Genomic DNA, 21,706 nt, shown 5'->3' on the forward strand with positions numbered 1-21,706 from the left:
CTACAGATACAGATACTACAGATACAGATACAGATACTACAGATACAGATACTACAGATACAGATACTACAGATACAGATACTACAGATACAGACTACAGATACTACAGATACAGATACAGATACTACAGATACAGATACTACAGATACAGATACTACAGATACAGATACTACAGATACAGACACTACAGATACAGATACTACAGATACAGACACTACAGATACAGACACTACAGATACTACAGATACAGATACAGATACTACAGATACAGACACTACAGATACAGACACTACAGATACAGACACTACAGATACAGATACAGATACTACAGATACAGACACTACAGACACAGACACACACCCACCCTGACCTCTCTGCAAGGACGAGGGGTGTGAACTTCCACTGGTCCTCCTCAGGGTCAAAGGTCAGTCTGTTCATGATTTTATTCTTCTCCTCCAGAGGAATGAAGTTCTCTATGATCAGATACCTACATACACACACACACACACATTAATACACAAACACACACACATACACATTAATACACACACATACATTAATATACACACACATTAATATACACACACATTAATACACCCACATTAATACACACACACACACATTAATACACACACACACACACACACACACACACACACACACACACACACACACACACACACACACACACACACACACACACACACACACATTAATATACACACATAAACACGCACGCACACATTAATACACACACATACACATTAATACACACACACGAAAGATAATATAATATACTGAATATGTGGCTCAATTGCTGACTGTACTCACATCACATGTGCGTGTGTGTGTGTGTGTGTGTGTGTGTGTATATTAATGTGTGTGTGACAGCGTGTATGTGTGTGTGTATTAATGTGTGTGTGTGTGTTGGACTTACTTGAACTTGAGTTCTCTGGTGAGTTGGTTCTGCGTCTGCTCCAGCTCCTGTCGACTCCTGACGTGCTCATCATTAACATCCTGGATCTCAGCCTTCACACACTGCAGCTTAGCATAGAGCTACAACCAGTAGAACAGACACACTGCAGCTTAGCATAGAGCTACAACACAGTAGAACAGACACACCACAGCTTAGCATAGAGCTACAACCAGTAGAACAGACACACTACAGCTTAGCATAGAGCTACAACCAGTAGAACAGACACACTGCAGCTTAGCATAGAGCTACAACCAGTAGAACAGACACACTGCAGCTTAGCATAGAGCTACAACCAGTAGAACAGACACACTGCAGCTTAGCATAGAGCTGCAACCAGTAGAACAGACACACTACAGCTTAGCATAGAGCTGCAACCAGTAGAACAGACACACTACAGCTTAGCATAGAGCTACAACCAGTAGAACAGACACACTGCAGCTTAGCATAGAGCTACAACCAGTAGAACAGACATACTGCAGCTTTGTACAGAGCTACAACACAGTAGAACAGAGACATTGCAGCTTAGCATAGAGCTACAACACAGTAGAACTCTGTCCATTCAACCAGCAGTCTCCCACCCTCTCATTGGTCCAGTAGAGAGGTCGTAGGTCATCATGCGGTCTCGGAACACGGGCCAGGTGAGCGTAAGGGTTCATGGATGAATGTTTATCTCAAGTTCAGTAGTCATGTGACCTGCAGTCAGGATGTGTGATGTCATATCTGGGATGTGGTTACCTTTAACCAGCATGCTAACAGCTAACTGATGTTATCCCACAGAGATGGATAGAGTCCTTTAGCGGCCAAAAGCCAGTTTTAGCATGGGCAGCACCATTGAGGACTTTCACCATTTTGAAGTAGTCAACTGGGTGGGACTTTCTATGGGTTAAGGAAGGATCACATGAATCCGTCATGTCATGGTATGATCAGCCAATGAATTCAACTCCCGTGTGGCGCAGCGGTCTAAGGCACTGCATCGCAGTGTGGCCTGGGGTTTGATCCAAGGCTGTGTCACAACCGGCCGTGACCAGGAGTCCCATAGGGCGGCACACAATTGGCCCAGTGTTGTCCGGGTTAGGGGAGGGTTTGGCCGGCGGGGCTTTACTTGGCTATTCTAAGGTATCTTAGTCACTTAATAATGTTAACATATCTTGCATTACTCATCTCATATGTATATACTGTATTTTACACTATTCTACTGTATCTTAGTCCGTTCCGCTCTGACATCGCTCATCTATACGCACAGTTGAAGTCGGAAGTTTACATACACCTTAGCCAAATACATTTCGCAATTCCTGACATTTAATCCTAGTAGAAATTCCCTGTCTTAGGTCAGTTAGGATCACCACTTTATTTTAAGAATGTGAAATGTCAGAATAATAGTAGAGATAATTATATAAGCTTTAACTTCCTGACTGATGTCTTGAGATGTTGCTTCAATATATCCACATAATTTTCCTCCTCATGATGCCATCTATTTTGTGAAGTGCACCAGTCCCTCCTGCAGCAAAGCACCCCCACAACATGATGCTGCCACCCCCACAACATGATGCTGCCACCCCCACAACATGATGTTGTTACCCCCGAGCTTCACGATTGGGATGGTGTTCTTCGGCTTGCAAGCCTCCCCCTTTTCCTTCCAAGCATAACGATCATCATTAAGGCCAAACAGTTCAATTTTTGTTTCATCAGACCAGAGGACATTTCTCCAAAAAGTACAATCTTTGTCCCCATGTGCAGTTGCAAACCGTAGTCTGGATTTTTTATGGCGGTTTTGGAGCTGTGGCTTCTTCCTTGTTGAGCAGCCTTTCAGGTGATGACGATATAGGACTCGTTTTACTGTGGATATAGATATTTCTGTACCGGTTTCCTCCAGCATCTTCACAAGGTCCTTTGCTGTTGTTCTGGGATTGATTTGCACTTTTCACACCAAAGTACGTTCATCTCTAGGAGACAGAACGCGTCTCCTTCCTGAGCGGTATGACGGCTGCGTGGTCCCATGGTGTTTATACAATTATTTTTCCGAGGTCTTGGCTGATTTCTTTTGATTTTCCCATGATGTCAAGCAAAGAGGCACTGAGTTTGAAGGTAGGCCTTTAAATACATCCACAGGTACACCTCCAATTGACTCAAATTATGTCAGTTAGCCTAAGCAGTTAGCCTAAGCTTCTAAAGCCATGACATCAAGCTGTTTAATGGCATAGTGCATTTAGTGTATATAAACTTCTGACCCACTGGAATTGTGATACAGTGAATTATAAGTGAAATAATCTGTCTGTAAACAATTGTTGGAAAAATTACTCGTGTCATGCACAAAGTAGATGTCCTAACCGACTTGCCAAAACTATAGTTTGTTAACAAGACATTTATGGAGTGGTTGAAAAACAAGTTTATGACAACATAAGTGTATGTAAACTTCCAACTTCAACTGTATGTAGTCTTAATTCATTCCTACTTAGATTTGGGTGTATTGGGTATATGTTTTGTAATTTGTTAGATATTACTTGTTAGATATTACTGCGCTGTCGGAGCTATAAGTACTTCGCTACACCCTCAATAACACCTGCTAATCACGTGTAAGTGACCAATAACATTTGATTTGATTAGTGACGTGCACATGGGTACGTGTGACGTGTGTATATCACTTGTCTTTTATTGAGACACTTCAACAACAATACAGTTCATGAGAAACCTTTAAGTGTGTCTCACCTTCGTGTGCGTTTTACCTTTTTTAGTTTCTTGGTCTTGGCCTCCACCTCCTGTTGCAGGGAGGAGAATGTTTCTTTGAGTTCTAGAGTCTCTTCATCCTGAACCATCACCTGCTGCTGAATCTCCCTCTCTCTACGACTCTACAATACAAACACAACTTTATTAACACGACAATACAAACACAACTTTATTTAGATGTCATTCTCTCTAGAACTGTAGACCATAAAGATAATATGTAATAACATGTCTGTAAAGAGAACTGCAGTGGTACCGAACCCTGCGTGACACCTCAACACAGCAGTGGTACCAGCACTAAACCCTGGGTGACACATGTAGGTATTACAGACTCTGTCAGGGAGAGGTTGAAAATGTCAGTGAAGACATTTGCCAGTTGGTCTGTGCATGCTCTGAGTGCAAGTCCTGGTAATCTATCTGGCCTTGTGAATGTTGACCTGTTTAAAGGTCTTGCTCACATTGGCTACGGAGAGCGTGATCACACAGTCGTCCGGAACAGCTGGTGCACTCATGCATGCTTCAGTGTTGCTTGCCTCGAAGCGAAGGCATTTAGCTCATCTGGTAGGCTCGTATCACGGTGCAGCTCGCGTCTGGGTTTCCCTTCATAGTGCGTAATAGTTTTCAAGCCCTGCCACATCCGACGAACGTCAGAGCTAGTGTTTTAGGATTCAATCTTAATCCTGTATTGACGCTTTGCCTGTTTAATGGTCCGTCTGAGAGCATAGCGGGATTTTTTTCAAGCCTCCTTGAAAGCGGCAGCTCTAGCCTTTAGCTCGGTGCGGATGTTGTCTGTAATTCATGGCTTCTGGTTGGGAAGTATACGTACGGTCACTGTGGGGACGATGTCGTCGATGCACTTAGTGATTAAGCTAATGCCTGAGGTGCTGTACTCCTCAATGTCATTGGATGAATCCCAGAACATATTCCAGTCTGTGCTAGTAAAACAGTCCTGTAGCTTAGCATCCGCTTCATCTCACCACTTCTGTATTGATTATTATTATTATTGTGTATTGATATTAGCGAGTCACTGGTACTTCCTGCTTTAGGTTTTGATTTGTATTTGCCAAATGGAGGGCAAGGGAGCTTTGTATGAGTCTCTGTGTGGAGTAAAGGTGATCTAGAGTTTATTTCCTCTGGTTGCACGTGACATGCTGGTAGAAATGAGGTCAAACGGATTTAAGTTTGCCTGCATTAAAGTCCCCGGCCACTAGGAGTGCCGCCTCTGGATGAAACCTGGGTGACACCTCAACACAGACAGCATACACATGTTGTGAAACGTCTTATTTAATGTAATGATTTTATTGTTTTTATCTGCCTTAATGTTGTTGGACCCCAGGAAGAGTAGCTGCTGCCTTGGTAGGAACTAATGGGGATCCATAATAAACCCCAGGAAGAGTAGCTGCTGCCTTGGCAGGAACTAATGGGGATCCATAATAAACCCCAGGAAGAGTAGCTGCTGCCTTGGTAGGAACTAATGGTGATCCATAATAAACCCCAGGAAGAGTAGCTGCTGCCTTGGTAGGAACTAATGGGGATCCATAATAAACCCCAGGAAGAGTAGCTGCTGCCTTGGTAGGAACTAATGGGGATCCATAATAAACCCCAGGAAGAGTAGCTGCTACCTTGGCAGGAACTAATGGGGATCCATAATAAACCCCAGGAAGAGTAGCTGCTGCCTTGGCAGGAACTAATGGGGTCCATAATAAACCCCAGGAAGAGTAGCTGCTGCCTTGGTAGGAACTAATGGGGATCCATAATAAACCCCAGGAAGAGTAGCTGCTGCCTTGGCAGGAACTAATGGGGATCCATAATAAACCCCAGGAAGAGTAGCTGCTGCCTTGGTAGGAACTAATGGGGATCCATAATAAACCCCAGGAAGAGTAGCTGCTGCCTTGGTAGGAACTAATGGGGATCCATAATAAACCCCAGGAAGAGTAGCTGCTGTCTTGGCAGGAACTAATGGGGATTCATAATAAACCCCAGGAAGAGTAGCTGCTGCCTTGGTAGGAACTAATGGGGATCTATAATAAACCCCAGGAAGAGTAGCTGCTACCTTGGCAGGAACTAATGGGGATCCATAATAAACCCCAGGAAGAGTAGCTACTGCCTTGGTAGGAACTAATGGGGATCTATAATAAACCCCAGGAAGAGTAGCTGCTACCTTGGCAGGAACTAATGGGGATCCATAATAAACCCCAGGAAGAGTAGCTGCTGCCTTGGCAGGAACTAATGGGGATCCATAATAAACCCCAGGAAGAGTAGCTGCTGCCTTGGCAGGAACTAATGGGGATCCATAATAAACCCCAGGAAGAGTAGCTGCTGCCTTGGCAGGAACTAGTGTGGATCCATAATAAACCCCAGGAAGAGTAGCTGCTGCCTTGGCAGGAACTAGTGTGGATCCATAATAAACCCCAGGAAGAGTAGCTGCTACCTTGGCAGGAACTAATGGGGATCCATAATAAACCCCAGGAAGAGTAGCTGCTGCCTTGGCAGGAACTAATGGGGATCCATAATAAACCCCAGGAAGAGTAGCTGCTGCCTTGGCAGGAACTAATTGGGATCCATAATAAACCCCAGGAAGAGTAGCTGCTGCCTTGGCAGGAACTAATGGGGATCCATAATAAACCCCAGGAAGAGTAGCTGCTGCCTTGGCAGGAACTAGTGTGGATCCATAATAAACCCCAGGAAGAGTAGCTGCTGCCTTGGCAGGAACTAGTGTGGATCCATAATAAACCCCAGGAAGAGTAGCTGCTACCTTGGCAGGAACTAATGGGGATCCATAATAAACCCCAGGAAGAGTAGCTGCTACCTTGACAGGAACTAATGGGGATCCATAATAAACCCCAGGAAGAGTAGCTGCTACCTTGGCAGGAACTAATGGGGATCCATAATAAACCCCAGGAAGAGTAGCTGCTGCCTTGGCAGGAACTAATGGGGATCCATAATAAACCCCAGGAAGAGTAGCTGCTGCCTTGGCAGGAACTAATGGGGATCCATAATAAACCCCAGGAAGAGTAGCTGCTGCCTTGGCAGGAACTAGTGTGGATCCATAATAAACCCCAGGAAGAGTAGCTGCTGCCTTGGCAGGAACTAGTGTGGATCCATAATAAACCCCAGGAAGAGTAGCTGCTGCCTTGGTAGGAACTAATGGGGATCCATAATAAACCTCAGGAAGAGTAGCTGCTGCCTTGGTAGGAACTAATGGGGATCCATAATAAACCCCAGGAAGAGTAGCTGCTGCCTTGGCAGGAACTAATGGGGATCCATAATAAACCCCAGGAAGAGTAGCTGCTGCCTTGGTAGGAACTAATGGGGATCCATAATAAACCCCAGGAAGAGTAGCTGCTGCCTTGGTAGGAACTAATGGGGATCCATAATAAACCCCAGGAAGAGTAGCTGCTGCCTTGGTAGGAACTAATGGGGATCCATAATAAACCCCAGGAAGAGTAGCTGCTACCTTGGTAGGAACTAATGGGGATCCATAATAAACCCCAGGAAGAGTAGCTGCTGTCTTGGTAGGAACTAATGGGGATCCATAATAAACCCAAGGAAGAGTAGCTGCTGCCTTGGTAGGAACTAATGGGGATCCATAATAAACCCCAGGAAGAGTAGCTGCTGCCTTGACAGGAACTAATGGGGATCCATAATAAACCCCAGGAAGAGTAGCTGCTGCCTTGGCAGGAACTAATGGGGATCCATAATAAACCCCAGGAAGAGTAGCTGCTGCCTTGGCAGGAACTAATGGGGATCCATAATAAACCCCAGGAAGAGTAGCTGCTGCCTTGGCAGGAACTAATGGGGATCCATAATAAACCCCAGGAAGAGTAGCTGCTGCCTTGGCAGGAACTAGTGTGGAACCATAATAAACCCCAGGAAGAGTAGCTGCTGCCTTGGCAGGAACTAGTGTGGATCCATAATAAACCCCAGGAAGAGTAGCTGCTGCCTTGGTAGGAACTAATGGGGATCCATAATAAACCCCAGGAAGAGCAGCTGCTGCCTTGGTAGGAACTAATGGGGATCCATAATAAACCCCAGGAAGAGTAGCTGCTGCCTTGGCAGGAACTAATGGGGATCCATAATAAACCCCAGGAAGAGTAGCTGCTGCCTTGGTAGGAACTAATGGGGATCCATAATAAACCCCAGGAAGAGTAGCTGCTGCCTTGGTAGGAACTAATGGGGATCCATAATAAACCCCAGGAAGAGTAGCTGCTGCCTTGGTAGGAACTAATGGGGATCCATAATAAACCCCAGGAAGAGTAGCTGCTACCTTGGTAGGAACTAATGGGGATCCATAATAAACCCCAGGAAGAGTAGCTGCTGTCTTGGTAGGAACTAATGGGGATCCATAATAAACCCAAGGAAGAGTAGCTGCTGCCTTGGTAGGAACTAATGGGGATCCATAATAAACCCCAGGAAGAGTAGCTGCTGTCTTGGCAGGAACTAATGGGGATCCATAATAAACCCCAGGAAGAGTAGCTGCTACCTTGGCAGGAACTAATGGGGATCCATAATAAACCCCAGGAAGAGTAGCTGCTGCCTTGGCAGGAACTAATGGGGATCCATAATAAACCCCAGGAAGAGTAGCTGCTGCCTTGGCAGGAACTAATGGGGATCCATAATAAACCCCAGGAAGAGTAGCTGCTGCTTTGGCAGGAACTAATGGGGATCCATAATAAACCCCAGGAAGAGTAGCTGCTGCCTTGGCAGGAACTAATGGGGATTCATAATAAACCCCAGGAAGAGTAGCTGCTGTCTTGGCAGGAACTAATGGGGATCCATAATAAACCCCAGGAAGAGTAGCTGCTGCCTTGGCAGGAACTAATGGGGATCCATAATAAACCCCAGGAAGCGTAGCTAATACATACAAATAGACAAAGAAGATAAGGTTGACAAACCAGAAGAATAAAAGGCAATTATTTGTGTTTGTGTGTGTGTGTGTGTATATTAATGTGTGTATATTGTGTGTATATAAATGTGTGTATATTAATGTGTGTATATTAATGTGTGTATATTAATGTGTGTGTGTGTGTGTGTGTGTGTGTGTGTGTGTGTGTGTGTGTGTGTGTGTGTGTGTGTGTGTGTGTGTGTGTGTGTGTGTGTGTGTGTGTGTGTGTGTGTGTGTGTGTGTGTGTGTGTGTGTGTGTGTGTATATGTGTGTGTGTGTGTGTGTGTGTGTGTGTATATTAATGTATGTGTGTGTGTGTGTGTATATTAATGTATGTGTGTGTGTGTGTGTGTGTATATTAATATGTGTGTGTGTATGTGTGTATATTAATGTATGTGTGTGTGTGTGTATGTGTGTATATTAATGTGTGTGTGTGTGTGTATATTAATGTGTGTGTATGTACCTGCTCAGCGATCTCTTGTCTGCGTATCTCCAGGGTCTTCTGCTGTTCGTTGGTGTGATCCATGATGTTCTTCCCTCCAACTAGCAGCTTGCTCTCCATCGCCTAGTAACCACAACACACACACACACCATCAGCTTCCAACACACACACACACACACACACGCACACACACACACACAGATACTGTACAGAGCAGTTGTTATGAAAGGGGATGGTACTGGAAAACGTGGCAGTCTTTACTGAAACGCTCTTTGTTTTGTGTTGAAATGTATATGTGTGTGTGTGTGTGTTCCAGTTTCCTTAGTTCATTCCTGAGAGTGAGAGGAAAAAAGAGAGAGGGAGGGAAAAGAGAGAGGGAGGGAACGTGAGAGAGGGGGGGAAAGTGAGAGAGAGGGAGGGAAAAGAGAGAGGGAGGGAACGTGAGAGAGGGGGGGAAAGTGAGAGAGGGGGGGAAAGTGAGAGAGAGGGAGGGAAAAGAGAGAGGGAGGGAACGTGAGAGAGAGGGAGGGAACGTGAGAGAGAGGGAGGGAACGTGAGAGAGAGGGAGGGAATGTGAGAGAGAGGGGGGGAACGTGAGAGAGGGAGGGAAAAGAGGGAGGGAGGGAAAAGAGGTGAGGAAAAGAGAGAGGGAGGGAAAAGAGGGGAGGAAAAGAGAGAGGGAGGGAAAAGAGGGGAGGAAAAGAGAGAGGGAGGGAAAAGAGAGAGGGAGGAAAAGAGAGAGGGAGGGAAAAGAGGGGAGGAAAAGAGAGAGGGAGGGAAAAGAGGGGAGGAAAAGAGAGAGGGAGGGAAAAGAGGGGAGGAAAAGAGAGAGGGAGGAAAAGAGAGAGGGAAGGAAAAGAGGGGAGGAAAAGAGAGAGGGAGGGAAAAGAGGGGAGGAAAAGAGAGAGGGAGGGAAAAGAGGGGAGGAAAAGAGAGAGGGAGGGAAAGAGAGAGAGAGAGGGAGGGAAAAGAGGGGAGGAAAAGAGAGAGGGAGGGAAATGCGGGGAGGAAAAGAGAGAGGGAGGGAAAGAGAGAGGGAGGGAACGTGAGAGAGAGGGATATAAAAGAGAGAGAGGGAGGGAAAAGAGGGGAGGAAAGGAGAGAGGGAGAGGATGGAAAGAAGGAGGGAAAGAGAGGGAGGGAAAAGAGGGGAGGAAAAGAGAGAGGGAGGGGATGACAGAGAGAGGGAGGGAAAGAGAGAGGGAGAGGATGGAGAGAAGGAGGGAAAGAGAGAGGGAGGGAAAAGAGGGGAGGAAAAGAGAGAGGGAGGGGATGAAAGAGAGAGGGAGGGAAAGAGAGAGGGAGAGGATGGAGAGAAGGAGGGAAAGAGAGAGGGAGGGGGTTAAGGGTTATACCTACCCAGACAGGTTAAGGGTTAAGGGTTATACCTATCCAGACAGGTTAAAGGTTATACCTATCCAGACAGGTTAAGGGTTATACCTACCCAGACAGGTCAAGGGTTCTACCTATCCAGACAGGTCAAGGGTTATACCTATCCAGACAGGTCAAGGGTTATACCTATCCAGACAGGTCAAGGGTTATACCTATCCAGACAGGTCAAGGGTTATACCTATCCAGACAGGTTAAGGGTTCTACCTATCCAGACAGGTTAAAGGTTATACCTATCCAGACAGGTTAAAGGTTCTACCTATCCAGACAGGTTAAGGGTTCTACCTACCCAGACAGGTTAAGGGTTATACCTATCCAGACAGGTTAAAGGTTATACCTACCCAGACAGGTTAAGGGTTCTACCTATCCAGACAGGTTAAAGGTTATACCTACCCAGACAGGTTAAGGGTTATACCTACCCAGACAGGTTAAGGGTTCTACCTATCCAGACAGGTTAAGGGTTATACCTACCCAGACAGGTTAAGGGTTATACCTATCCAGACAGGTTAAGGGTTATACCTATCCAGACAGGTTAAGGGTTAAGGGTTATACCTATCCAGACAGGTTAAAGGTTATACCTACCCAGACAGGTTAAGGGTTATACCTATCCAGACAGGTTAAGGGTTCTACCTATCCAGACAGGTTAAGGGTTCTACCTATCCAGACAGGTCAAGGGTTATACCTATCCAGACAGGTCAAGGGTTATACCTATCCAGACAGGTTAAGGGTTATACCTATCCAGACAGGTTAAGGGTTAAGGGTTATACCTACCCAGACAGATTAAGGGTTAAGGGTTATACCTATCCAGACAGGTTAACTAGCTAGTAGCCAGTTAGCCACTGCTAGCGGTCCTCACCGTTAACTTGGACACCAGCCAGCCTCAGCTTGGTCAATACCTGCCAGTCTGCATAGTGCGATATCAACCCAGAGCATATGGGACTGCTTTTTCTCGACCACATCTCCGGATTCCTGCCGCAAGCTCTGGACCATTACACCTTTCCAGAAACAAGTCTCTCACCATTTCCGCTTGTTAATGACCCCCATTAGCCCCCAGCTGTGCCCTGGACACCATATGTGAATTGATTGCCCCCCATCTATCTTCAGAGTTCGTACTGTTAGGTGACCTACACTGGGATATGCTTACCACCTCGGCCGTCCTACAATCTAAACTTGATGCCCTCAATCTCACACAAATTATCAAGGAACCTACCAGGTACAACCCTAAATCAATAAACATGGGCACCCTCATAGACGTCATCCTAGCCAACTTGCCCTCTAAATACACCTCTGCTGTCTTCAACCAGGATCTCAGTGATCAAACGACCAACCCTCATCACTGTCAAACGCTCCCTTAAACACTTCAGTGAGCAGGCCTTTCTAATCGACCTGGCCCGGGTATCCTGGAAGGATATTGACCTTATCCCGTCAGTAGATGATGCCTGGTCTTTCTTTAAAAGTGCCTTCCTAACCATCTTAAATAAGCATACCCCGTTCAAAAGATTTAGAACTAGGAATAGATATAGTCCTTGGTTCACTCCAGGCCTGATTTGACCAGCACAAAAACGTCCTGTGGCGTTCTGCATTAGCATCGAATAGTCCCCGCGATATGCAACTTTTCAGGAACCAATATACACAGGCAGTTAGGAAAGCTAAGGCTAGCTTTTTCAAACAGAAATGTGCATCCTGTAGCACTAATTCCTAAAGGTTTTGGGACACTGTAAAGTCCATGGAGAATAAGAGCACGTCCTCCCAGCTGCCCACTGCACTCGGATACATAAATCTACGATAATCGATCATTTCAAAAAGCATCTTTCTACAGCTGGCCATGCTTTCCACCTGGCTACCCCAGCCAACAGCTCTGTACCCCCGACAGAAACTTGCTCATTCCCCCCACCCATATCCAGACAGCTGATGTTCTGAAAGAGTTGCAAAATCTAGACACCTACAAATCAGCTGGGCTAGACAATCTGGACCCTCTCTTTCTAAAATGATCTGCCGAAATAGTTGCAACCCCTATTACTAGCTTGTTCAACCTCTCTTTCGTATCGTCTGAGATCGTCAAAGATTGGAAAGCTGGCGCGATCATCCCCCTCTTCAAAGGGGGAGACACTCTAGCCCCAAACTGTTACAGACCTATATTTATCCTGCCCTGCCTTTCAGATTCCCGACCATTTCAAATCACACTTTACCTTATCCACTCTGCAATCTGGTTTCCAAGCTGGTCATAGGTGCACCTCAGCCACGCTCAAGGTCCTAAACGATATCATAACCGCCATCGATAAAAGACATTACTGTGCAGCCGTCTTCATGGACCTGGCCAAGGCTTTCGACTCTGTCAATCACCACATTCGTATAGGCAGACTCGACAGCCTTGGATTCTCAAATGACTGCCTTGCCTGGTTCACCAACTACTTCTCAGATAGAGTTCAGTGTGTCAAATCGGAGGGCCTGTTGTCCAGACCTCTAGCAGTCTCTATGGGGGTGCCACAAGGTTCAATTCTCGGGCTGACTCTTTTCTCTGTATATATCAATGATGTCACTCTTGCTGCTAGTGATTTCTGATCCACCTCTACGCAGACGACAGTATTCTGTATACTTCCGGCCTTTCTTTGGACACTGTGTTAACAAACCTCCAAACGAGCTTCAATGCCATACAACACACCTTCCGTGGCCTCCAACTGCTTTTAAATGCTAGTAAAACTAAATGCTCTTTAACCGATCGCTGCCCACACCTGCCCGCCCATCCAGCATCACTACTCTGGACGGTTCTGAATATGTGGACAACTACAAATACCTAGGTGTCTGGACAAACGAGGAAAACAATTACTGACACGGGACACGCTATCTTGGATCTAATTAGGGTTAGGTGCAGAACAAAGACTGTGTAGTAATTAGGGTTAGGTTCAGAACAAAGACTGTGTAGTAATTAGGGTTAGATTCAGAACAAAGACTGTGTAGTAATTAGGGTTAGAACAAAGACTGTGTAGTAATTAGGGTTAGGTTCAGAACAAAGACAGTGTAGTAATTAGGGTTAGGTTTAGAACAAAGACTGTGCAGTAATTAGGGTTAGGTTCAGAACAAAGACTGTGTAGTAATTAGGGTTAGGTTCAGAACAAAGACTGTGTAGTAATTAGGGTTAGGTTCAGAACAAAGACTGTGTAGTAATTAGGGTTAGGTTCAGAACAAAGACTGTGTAGTAATTAGGGTTAGGTTCAGAACAAAGACTGTGCAGTAATTAGGGTTAGGTTCAGAACAAAGACTGTGTAGTAATTAGGGTTAGGTTTAGAACAAAGACTGTGTAGTAATTAGGGTTAGGTTCAGAACAAAGACTGTGTAGTAATTAGCTTCAGAACAAAGACTGTGTAGTAATTAGGGTTAGGTTCAGAACAAAGACTGTGTAGTAATTAGGGTTAGGTTTAGAACAAAGACAGTGTAGTAATTAGGGTTAGAACAAAGACAGTGTAGTAATTAGGGTTAGGTTCAGAACAAAGACTGTGTAGTAATTAGGGTTAGGTTCAGAACAAAGACTGTGTAGTAATTAGGGTTAGGTTCAGAACAAAGACTGTGTAGTAATTAGGGTTAGGTTTAGAACAAAGACTGTGTAGTAATTAGGGTTAGGTTCAGAACAAAGACTGTGTAGTAATTAGGTTCAGAACAAACAGTGTAGTAATTAGGGTTAGGTTCAGAACAAAGACTGTGTAGTAATTAGGTTCAGAACAAAGACTGTGTAGTAATTAGGGTTAGGTTCAGAACAAAGACTGTGCAGTAATTAGGGTTAGAACAAAGACTGTGTAGTAATTAGGGTTAGGTTCAGAACAAAGACTGTGTAGTAATTAGGGTTAGGTTCAGAACAAAGACTGTGTAGTAATTAGGGTTAGGTTCAGAACAAAGACTGTGTAGTAATTAGGTTCAGAACAAAGACTGTGTAGTAATTAGGGTTAGGTTCAGAACAAAGACTGTGTAGTAATTAGGGTTAGAACAAAGACAGTGTAGTAATTAGGGTTAGGTTCAGAACAAAGACTGTGTAGTAATTAGTTAGAACAAAGATTATTAGGGTTAGGTTCAGAACAAAGACTGTGTAGTAATTAGGGTTAGGTTCAGAACAAAGACTGTGTAGTAATTAGGGTTAGGTTCAGAACAAACAGTGTAGTAATTAGGGTTAGGTTCAGAACAAAGACTGTGTAGTAATTAGGGTTAGGTTCAGAACAAAGACTGTGTAGTAATTAGGGTTAGATTCAGAACAAAGACTGTGTAGTAATTAGGGTTAGAACAAAGACTGTGTAGTAATTAGGGTTAGGTTCAGAACAAAGACTGTGTAGTAATTAGGGTTAGGTTTAGAACAAAGACTGTGTAGTAATTAGGGTTAGGTTCAGAACAAAGACTGTGTAGTAATTAGGGTTAGGTTCAGAACAAAGACTGTGTAGTAATTAGGGTTAGGTTCAGAACAAAGACTGTGTAGTAATTAGGGTTAGGTTCAGAACAAAGACTGTGTAGTAATTAGGGTTAGGTTCAGAACAAAGACTGTGCAGTAATTAGGGTTAGGTTCAGAACAAAGACTGTGTAGTAATTAGGGTTAGGTTTAGAACAAAGACTGTGTAGTAATTAGGGTTAGGTTCAGAACAAAGACTGTGTAGTAATTAGCTTCAGAACAAAGACTGTGTAGTAATTAGGGTTAGGTTCAGAACAAAGACTGTGTAGTAATTAGGGTTAGGTTTAGAACAAAGACAGTGTAGTAATTAGGGTTAGAACAAAGACAGTGTAGTAATTAGGGTTAGGTTCAGAACAAAGACTGTGTAGTAATTAGGGTTAGGTTCAGAACAAAGACTGTGTAGTAATTAGGGTTAGGTTCAGAACAAAGACTGTGCAGTAATTAGGGTTAGGTTCAGAACAAAGACTGTGTAGTAATTAGGGTTAGGTTTAGAACAAAGACTGTGTAGTAATTAGGGTTAGGTTCAGAACAAAGACTGTGTAGTAATTAGCTTCAGAACAAAGACTGTGTAGTAATTAGGGTTAGGTTCAGAACAAAGACTGTGTAGTAATTAGGGTTAGGTTTAGAACAAAGACAGTGTAGTAATTAGGGTTAGAACAAAGACAGTGTAGTAATTAGGGTTAGGTTCAGAACAAAGACTGTGTAGTAATTAGGGTTAGGTTCAGAACAAAGACTGTGTAGTAATTAGGGTTAGGTTCAGAACAAAGACTGTGTAGTAATTAGGGTTAGGTTCAGAACAAAGACTGTGTAGTAATTAGGGTTAGGTTTAGAACAAAGACTGTGTAGTAATTAGGGTTAGGTTCAGAACAAAGACTGTGTAGTAATTAGGTTCAGAACAAACAGTGTAGTAATTAGGGTTAGGTTCAGAACAAAGACTGTGTAGTAATTAGGTTCAGAACAAAGACTGTGTAGTAATTAGGGTTAGGTTCAGAACAAAGACTGTGTAGTAATTAGGGTTAGGTTTAGAACAAAGACAGTGTAGTAATTAGGGTTAGAACAAAGACAGTGTAGTAATTAGGGTTAGGTTCAGAACAAAGACTGTGTAGTAATTAGGGTTAGGTTCAGAACAAAGACTGTGTAGTAATTAGGGTTAGGTTCAGAACAAAGACTGTGTAGTAATTAGGGTTAGGTTCAGAACAAAGACTGTGTAGTAATTAGGGTTAGGTTCAGAACAAAGACTGTGTAGTAATTAGGGTTAGGTTCAGAACAAAGACTGTGTAGTAATTAGCTTCAGAACAAAGACTGTGTAGTAATTAGGGTTAGGTTCAGAACAAAGACTGTGTAGTAATTAGGGTTAGGTTTAGAACAAAGACAGTGTAGTAATTAGGGTTAGAACAAAGACAGTGTAGTAATTAGGGTTAGGTTCAGAACAAAGACTGTGTAGTAATTAGGGTTAGGTTCAGAACAAAGACTGTGTAGTAATTAGGGTTAGGTTCAGAACAAAGACTGTGTAGTAATTAGGGTTAGGTTCAGAACAAAGACTGTGTAGTAATTAGGGTTAGGTTTAGAACAAAGACTGTGTAGTAATTAGGGTTAGGTTCAGAACAAAGACTGTGTAGTAATTAGGTTCAGAACAAACAGTGTAGTAATTAGTGTTAGGTTCAGAACAAAGACTGTGTAGTAATTAGGTTCAGAACAAAGACTGTGTAGTAATTAGGGTTAGGTTCAGAACAAAGACTGTGCAGTAATTAGGGTTAGAACAAAGACTGTGTAGTAATTAGGGTTAGGTTCAGAACAAAGACTGTGTAGTAATTAGGGTTAGGTTCAGAACAAAGACTGTGTAGTAATTAGGGTTAGGTTCAGAACAAAGACTGTGTAGTAATTAGGGTTAGGTTCAGAACAAAGACTGTGTAGTAATTAGGTTCAGAACAAAGACTGTGTAGTAATTGGGGTTAGGTTCAGAACAAAGACTGTGTAGTAATTAGGGTTAGAACAAAGACAGTGTAGTAATTAGGGTTAGGTTCAGAACAAAGACTGTGTAGTAATTAGGGTTAGAACAAAGACTGTGTAGTAATTAGGGTTAGGTTCAGAACAAAGACTGTGTAGTAATTAGGGTTAGGTTCAGAACAAAGACTGTGTAGTAATTAGGGTTAGGTTCAGAACAAAGACTGTGTAGTAATTAGGGTTAGGTTCAGAACAAACAGTGTAGTAATTAGGGTTAGGTTCAGAACAAAGACTGTGTAGTAATTAGGGTTAGGTTCAGAACAAAGACTGTGTAGTAATTAGGGTTAGGTTCAGAACAAAGACTGTGTAGTGTAGTAATTAATTAGGGTTAGGTTCAGAACAAAGACTGTGTAGTAATTAGGGTTAGAACAAAGACAGTGTAGTAATTAGGGTTAGGTTCAGAACAAAGACTGTGTAGTAATTAGGGTTAGAACAAAGACTGTGTAGTAATTAGGGTTAGGTTCAGAACAAAGACTGTGTAGTAATTAGGGTTAGGTTCAGAACAAAGACTGTGTAGTAATTAGGGTTAGGTTCAGAACAAAGACTGTGTAGTAATTAGGGTTAGGTTCAGAACAAACAGTGTAGTAATTAGGGTTAGGTTCAGAACAAAGACTGTGTAGTAATTAGGGTTAGGTTCAGAACAAAGACTGTGTAGTAATTAGGGTTAGGTTTAGAACAAAGACTGTGTAGTAATTAGGGTTAGGTTCAGAACAAAGACTGTGTAGTAATTTAGGTTCAGAACAAAGACTGTGTAGTAATTAGGGTTAGGTTCAGAACAAAGACTGTGTAGTAATTAGGGTTAGGTTTAGAACAAAGACAGTGTAGTAATTAGGGTTAGAACAAAGACAGTGTAGTAATTAGGGTTAGGTTCAGAACAAAGACTGTGTAGTAATTAGGGTTAGGTTCAGAACAAAGACTGTGTAGTAATTAGGGTTAGGTTCAGAACAAAGACTGTGTAGTAATTAGGGTTAGGTTCAGAACAAAGACTGTGTAGTAATTAGGGTTAGGTTTAGAACAAAGACTGTGTAGTAATTAGGTTAGGTTCAGAACAAAGACTGTGTAGTAATTAGGTTCAGAACAAACAGTGTAGTAATTAGGGTTAGGTTCAGAACAAAGACTGTGTAGTAATTAGGTTCAGAACAAAGACTGTGTAGTAATTAGGGTTAGGTTCAGAACAAAGACTGTGCAGTAATTAGGGTTAGGTTAGAACAAAGACTGTGTAGTAATTAGGGTTAGGTTCAGAACAAAGACTGTGTAGTAATTAGGGTTAGGTTCAGAACAAAGACTGTGTAGTAATTAGGGTTAGAACAAAGACTGTGTAGTAATTAGGGGTTCAGAACAAAGACTGTCAGAACAACAAAGACTGTGTAGTAATTAGGGTTAGGTTCAGAACAAAGACTGTGTAGTAATTAGGGTTAGGTTCAGAACAAAGACTGTGTAGTAATTAGGGTTAGGTTCAGAACAAAGACTGTGTAGTAATTAGGTTAGGTTTAGAACAAAGACTGTGTAGTAATTAGGGTTAGGTTCAGAACAAAGACTGTGTAGTAATTAGGTTCAGAACAAACAGTGTAGTAATTAGGGTTAGGTTCAGAACAAAGACTGTGTAGTAATTAGGTTCAGAACAAAGACTGTGTAGTAATTAGGGTTAGGTTCAGAACAAAGACTGTGCAGTAATTAGGGTTAGAACAAAGACTGTGTAGTAATTAGGGTTAGGTTCAGAACAAAGACTGTGTAGTAATTAGGGTTAGGTTCAGAACAAAGACTGTGTAGTAATTAGGGTTAGGTTCAGAACAAAGACTGTGTAGTAATTAGGTTTAGGTTCAGAACAAAGACTGTGTAGTAATTAGGTTCAGAACAAAGACTGTGTAGTAATTGGGGTTAGGTTCAGAACAAAGACTGTGTAGTAATTAGGGGGTTAGAACAAAGACAGTGTAGTAATTAGGGTTAGGTTCAGAACAAAGACTGTGTAGTAATTAGGGTTAGAACAAAGACTGTGTAGTAATTAGGGTTAGGTTCAGAACAAAGACTGTGTAGTAATTAGGGTTAGGTTCAGAACAAAGACTGTGTAGTAATTAGGGTTAGGTTCAGAACAAAGACTGTGTAGTAATTAGGGTTAGGTTCAGAACAAACAGTGTAGTAATTAGGGTTAGGTTCAGAACAAAGACTGTGTAGTAATTAGGGTTAGGTTCAGAACAAAGACTGTGTAGTAATTAGGGTTAGGTTCAGAACAAAGACTGTGTAGTAATTAGGGTTAGGTTCAGAACAAAGACTGTGTAGTAATTAGGGTTAGAACAAAGACAGTGTAGTAATTAGGGTTAGGTTCAGAACAAAGACTGTGTAGTAATTAGGGTTAGAACAAAGACTGTGTAGTAATTAGGGTTAGGTTCAGAACAAAGACTGTGTAGTAATTAGGGTTAGGTTCAGAACAAAGACTGTGTAGTAATTAGGGTTAGGTTCAGAACAAAGACTGTGTAGTAATTAGGGTTAGGTTCAGAACAAACAGTGTAGTAATTAGGGTTAGGTTCAGAACAAAGACTGTGTAGTAATTAGGGTTAGGTTCAGAACAAAGACTGTGTAGTAATTAGGGTTAGGTTTAGAACAAAGACTGTGTAGTAATTAGGGTTAGGTTCAGAACAAAGACTGTGTAGTAATTAGGTTCAGAACAAAGACTGTGTAGTAATTAGGGTTAGGTTCAGAACAAAGACTGTGTAGTAATTAGGGTTAGGTTTAGAACAAAGACAGTGTAGTAATTAGGGTTAGAACAAAGACAGTGTAGTAATTAGGGTTAGGTTCAGAACAAAGACTGTGTAGTAATTAGGGTTAGGTTCAGAACAAAGACTGTGTAGTAATTAGGGTTAGGTTCAGAACAAAGACTGTGTAGTAATTAGGGTTAGGTTCAGAACAAAGACTGTGTAGTAATTAGGGTTAGGTTTAGAACAAAGACTGTGTAGTAATTAGGGTTAGGTTCAGAACAAAGACTGTGTAGTAATTAGGTTCAGAACAAACAGTGTAGTAATTAGGGTTAGGTTCAGAACAAAGACTGTGTAGTAATTAGGTTCAGAACAAAGACTGTGTAGTAATTAGGGTTAGGTTCAGAACAAAGACTGTGCAGTAATTAGGGTTAGAACAAAGACTGTGTAGTAATTAGGGTTAGGTTCAGAACAAAGACTGTGTAGTAATTAGGGTTAGGTTCAGAACAAAGACTGTGTAGTAATTAGGGTTAGGTTCAGAACAAAGACTGTGTAGTAATTAGGGTTAGGTTCAGAACAAAGACTGTGTAGTAATTAGGTTCAGAACAAAGACTGTGTAGTAATTAGGGTTAGGTTCAGAACAAAGACTGTGTAGTAATTAGGGTTAGAACAAAGACAGTGTAGTAATTAGGGTTAGGTTCAGAACAAAGACTGTGTAGTAATTAGGGTTAGAACAAAGACTGTGTAGTAATTAGGGTTAGGTTCAGAACAAAGACTGTGTAGTAATTAGGGTTAGGTTCAGAACAAAGACTGTGTAGTAATTAGGGTTAGGTTCAGAACAAAGACTGTGTAGTAATTAGGGTTAGGTTCAGAACAAACAGTGTAGTAATTAGGGTTAGGTTCAGAACAAAGACTGTGTAGTAATTAGGGTTAGGTTCAGAACAAAGACTGTGTAGTAATTAGGGTTAGATTCAGAACAAAGACTGTGTAGTAATTAGGGTTAGGTTCAGAACAAAGACTGTGTAGTAATTAGGGGGTTAGAACAAAGACAGTGTAGTAATTAGGGTTAGGTTCAGAACAAAGACTGTGTAGTAATTAGGGTTCAGAACAAAGACTGTGTAGTAATTAGGGTTAGGTTCAGAACAAAGACTGTGTAGTAATTAGGGTTAGGTTCAGAACAAAGACTGTGTAGTAATTAGGTTAGGTTCAGAACAAACAGTGTAGTAATTAGGGTTAGGTTCAGAACAAAGACTGTGTAGTAATTAGGGTTAGGTTCAGAACAAAGACTGTGTAGTAATTAGGGTTAGGTTCAGAACAAAGACTGTGTAGTAATTGGGTTAGGTTCAGAACAAAGACTGTGTAGTAATTAGGTTAGAACAAAGACAGTGTAGTAATTAGGGTTAGGTTCAGAACAAAGACTGTGTAGTAATTAGGTTAGAACAAAGACTGTGTAGTAATTAGGGTTAGGTTCAGAACAAAGACTGTGTAGTAATTAGGGTTAGGTTCAGAACAAAGACTGTGTAGTAATTAGGGTTAGGTTCAGAACAAAGACTGTGTAGTAATTAGGGTTAGGTTCAGAACAAAACTGTGTAGTAATTAGGGTTAGGTTCAGAACAAAGACTGTGTAGTAATTAGGGTTAGGTTCAGAACAAAGACTGTGTAGTAATTAGGGTTAGGTTTAGAACAAAGACTGTGTAGTAATTAGGGTTAGGTTCAGAACAAAGACTGTGTAGTAATTAGGGTTAGGTTCAGAACAAAGACTGTGTAGTAATTAGGGTTAGGTTCAGAACAAAGACTGTGTAGTAATTAGGTTCAGAACAAAGACTGTGTAGTAATTAGGGTTAGAACAAAGACAGTGTAGTAATTAGGGTTAGGTTCAGAACAAAGACTGTGTAGTAATTAGGGTTAGGTTCAGAACAAAGACTGTGTAGTAATTAGGGTTAGGTTCAGAACAAAGACTGTGTAGTAATTAGGGTTAGGTTCAGAACAAAGACTGTGTAGTAATTAGGGTTAGGTTCAGAACAAAGACTGTGTAGTAATTAGGGTTAGGTTCAGAACAAAGACTGTGTAGTAATTAGGGTTAGGTTCAGAACAAAGACTGTGTAGTAATTAGGTTCAGAACAAAGACTGTGTAGTAATTAGGGTTAGGTTCAGAACAAAGACTGTGTAG

At 42.2% G+C, this 21,706-nt stretch overlaps 1 protein-coding gene across 1 annotated transcript in view; it reads right to left on the reverse strand.

Annotated features, from left to right (window-relative positions):
- Nucleotides 1-364: 364 nt before the first annotated feature.
- The window catches only part of LOC118377243 (kinesin-like protein KIF3B), a gene marked incomplete at its 3' end in the record, with an annotated part of 34,607 nt that continues 13,265 nt past the window's right edge, over nucleotides 365-21,706 (reverse strand). The window contains exons 2-5 of the mRNA XM_052501244.1: nucleotides 9,046-9,147; nucleotides 3,700-3,822; nucleotides 938-1,056; nucleotides 365-487 (exon numbers count right to left, since the gene is read on the reverse strand). Coding sequence (XP_052357204.1) covers nucleotides 365-487; nucleotides 938-1,056; nucleotides 3,700-3,822; nucleotides 9,046-9,147 — 467 coding nt within the window. The remainder of the gene's footprint in view (nucleotides 488-937; nucleotides 1,057-3,699; nucleotides 3,823-9,045; nucleotides 9,148-21,706) is intronic.

This window comes from Oncorhynchus keta, unplaced genomic scaffold (assembly GCF_023373465.1).
Source record: "Oncorhynchus keta strain PuntledgeMale-10-30-2019 unplaced genomic scaffold, Oket_V2 Un_contig_12886_pilon_pilon, whole genome shotgun sequence".
NCBI classification, from domain to species: Eukaryota; Metazoa; Chordata; class Actinopteri; order Salmoniformes; family Salmonidae; genus Oncorhynchus; species Oncorhynchus keta.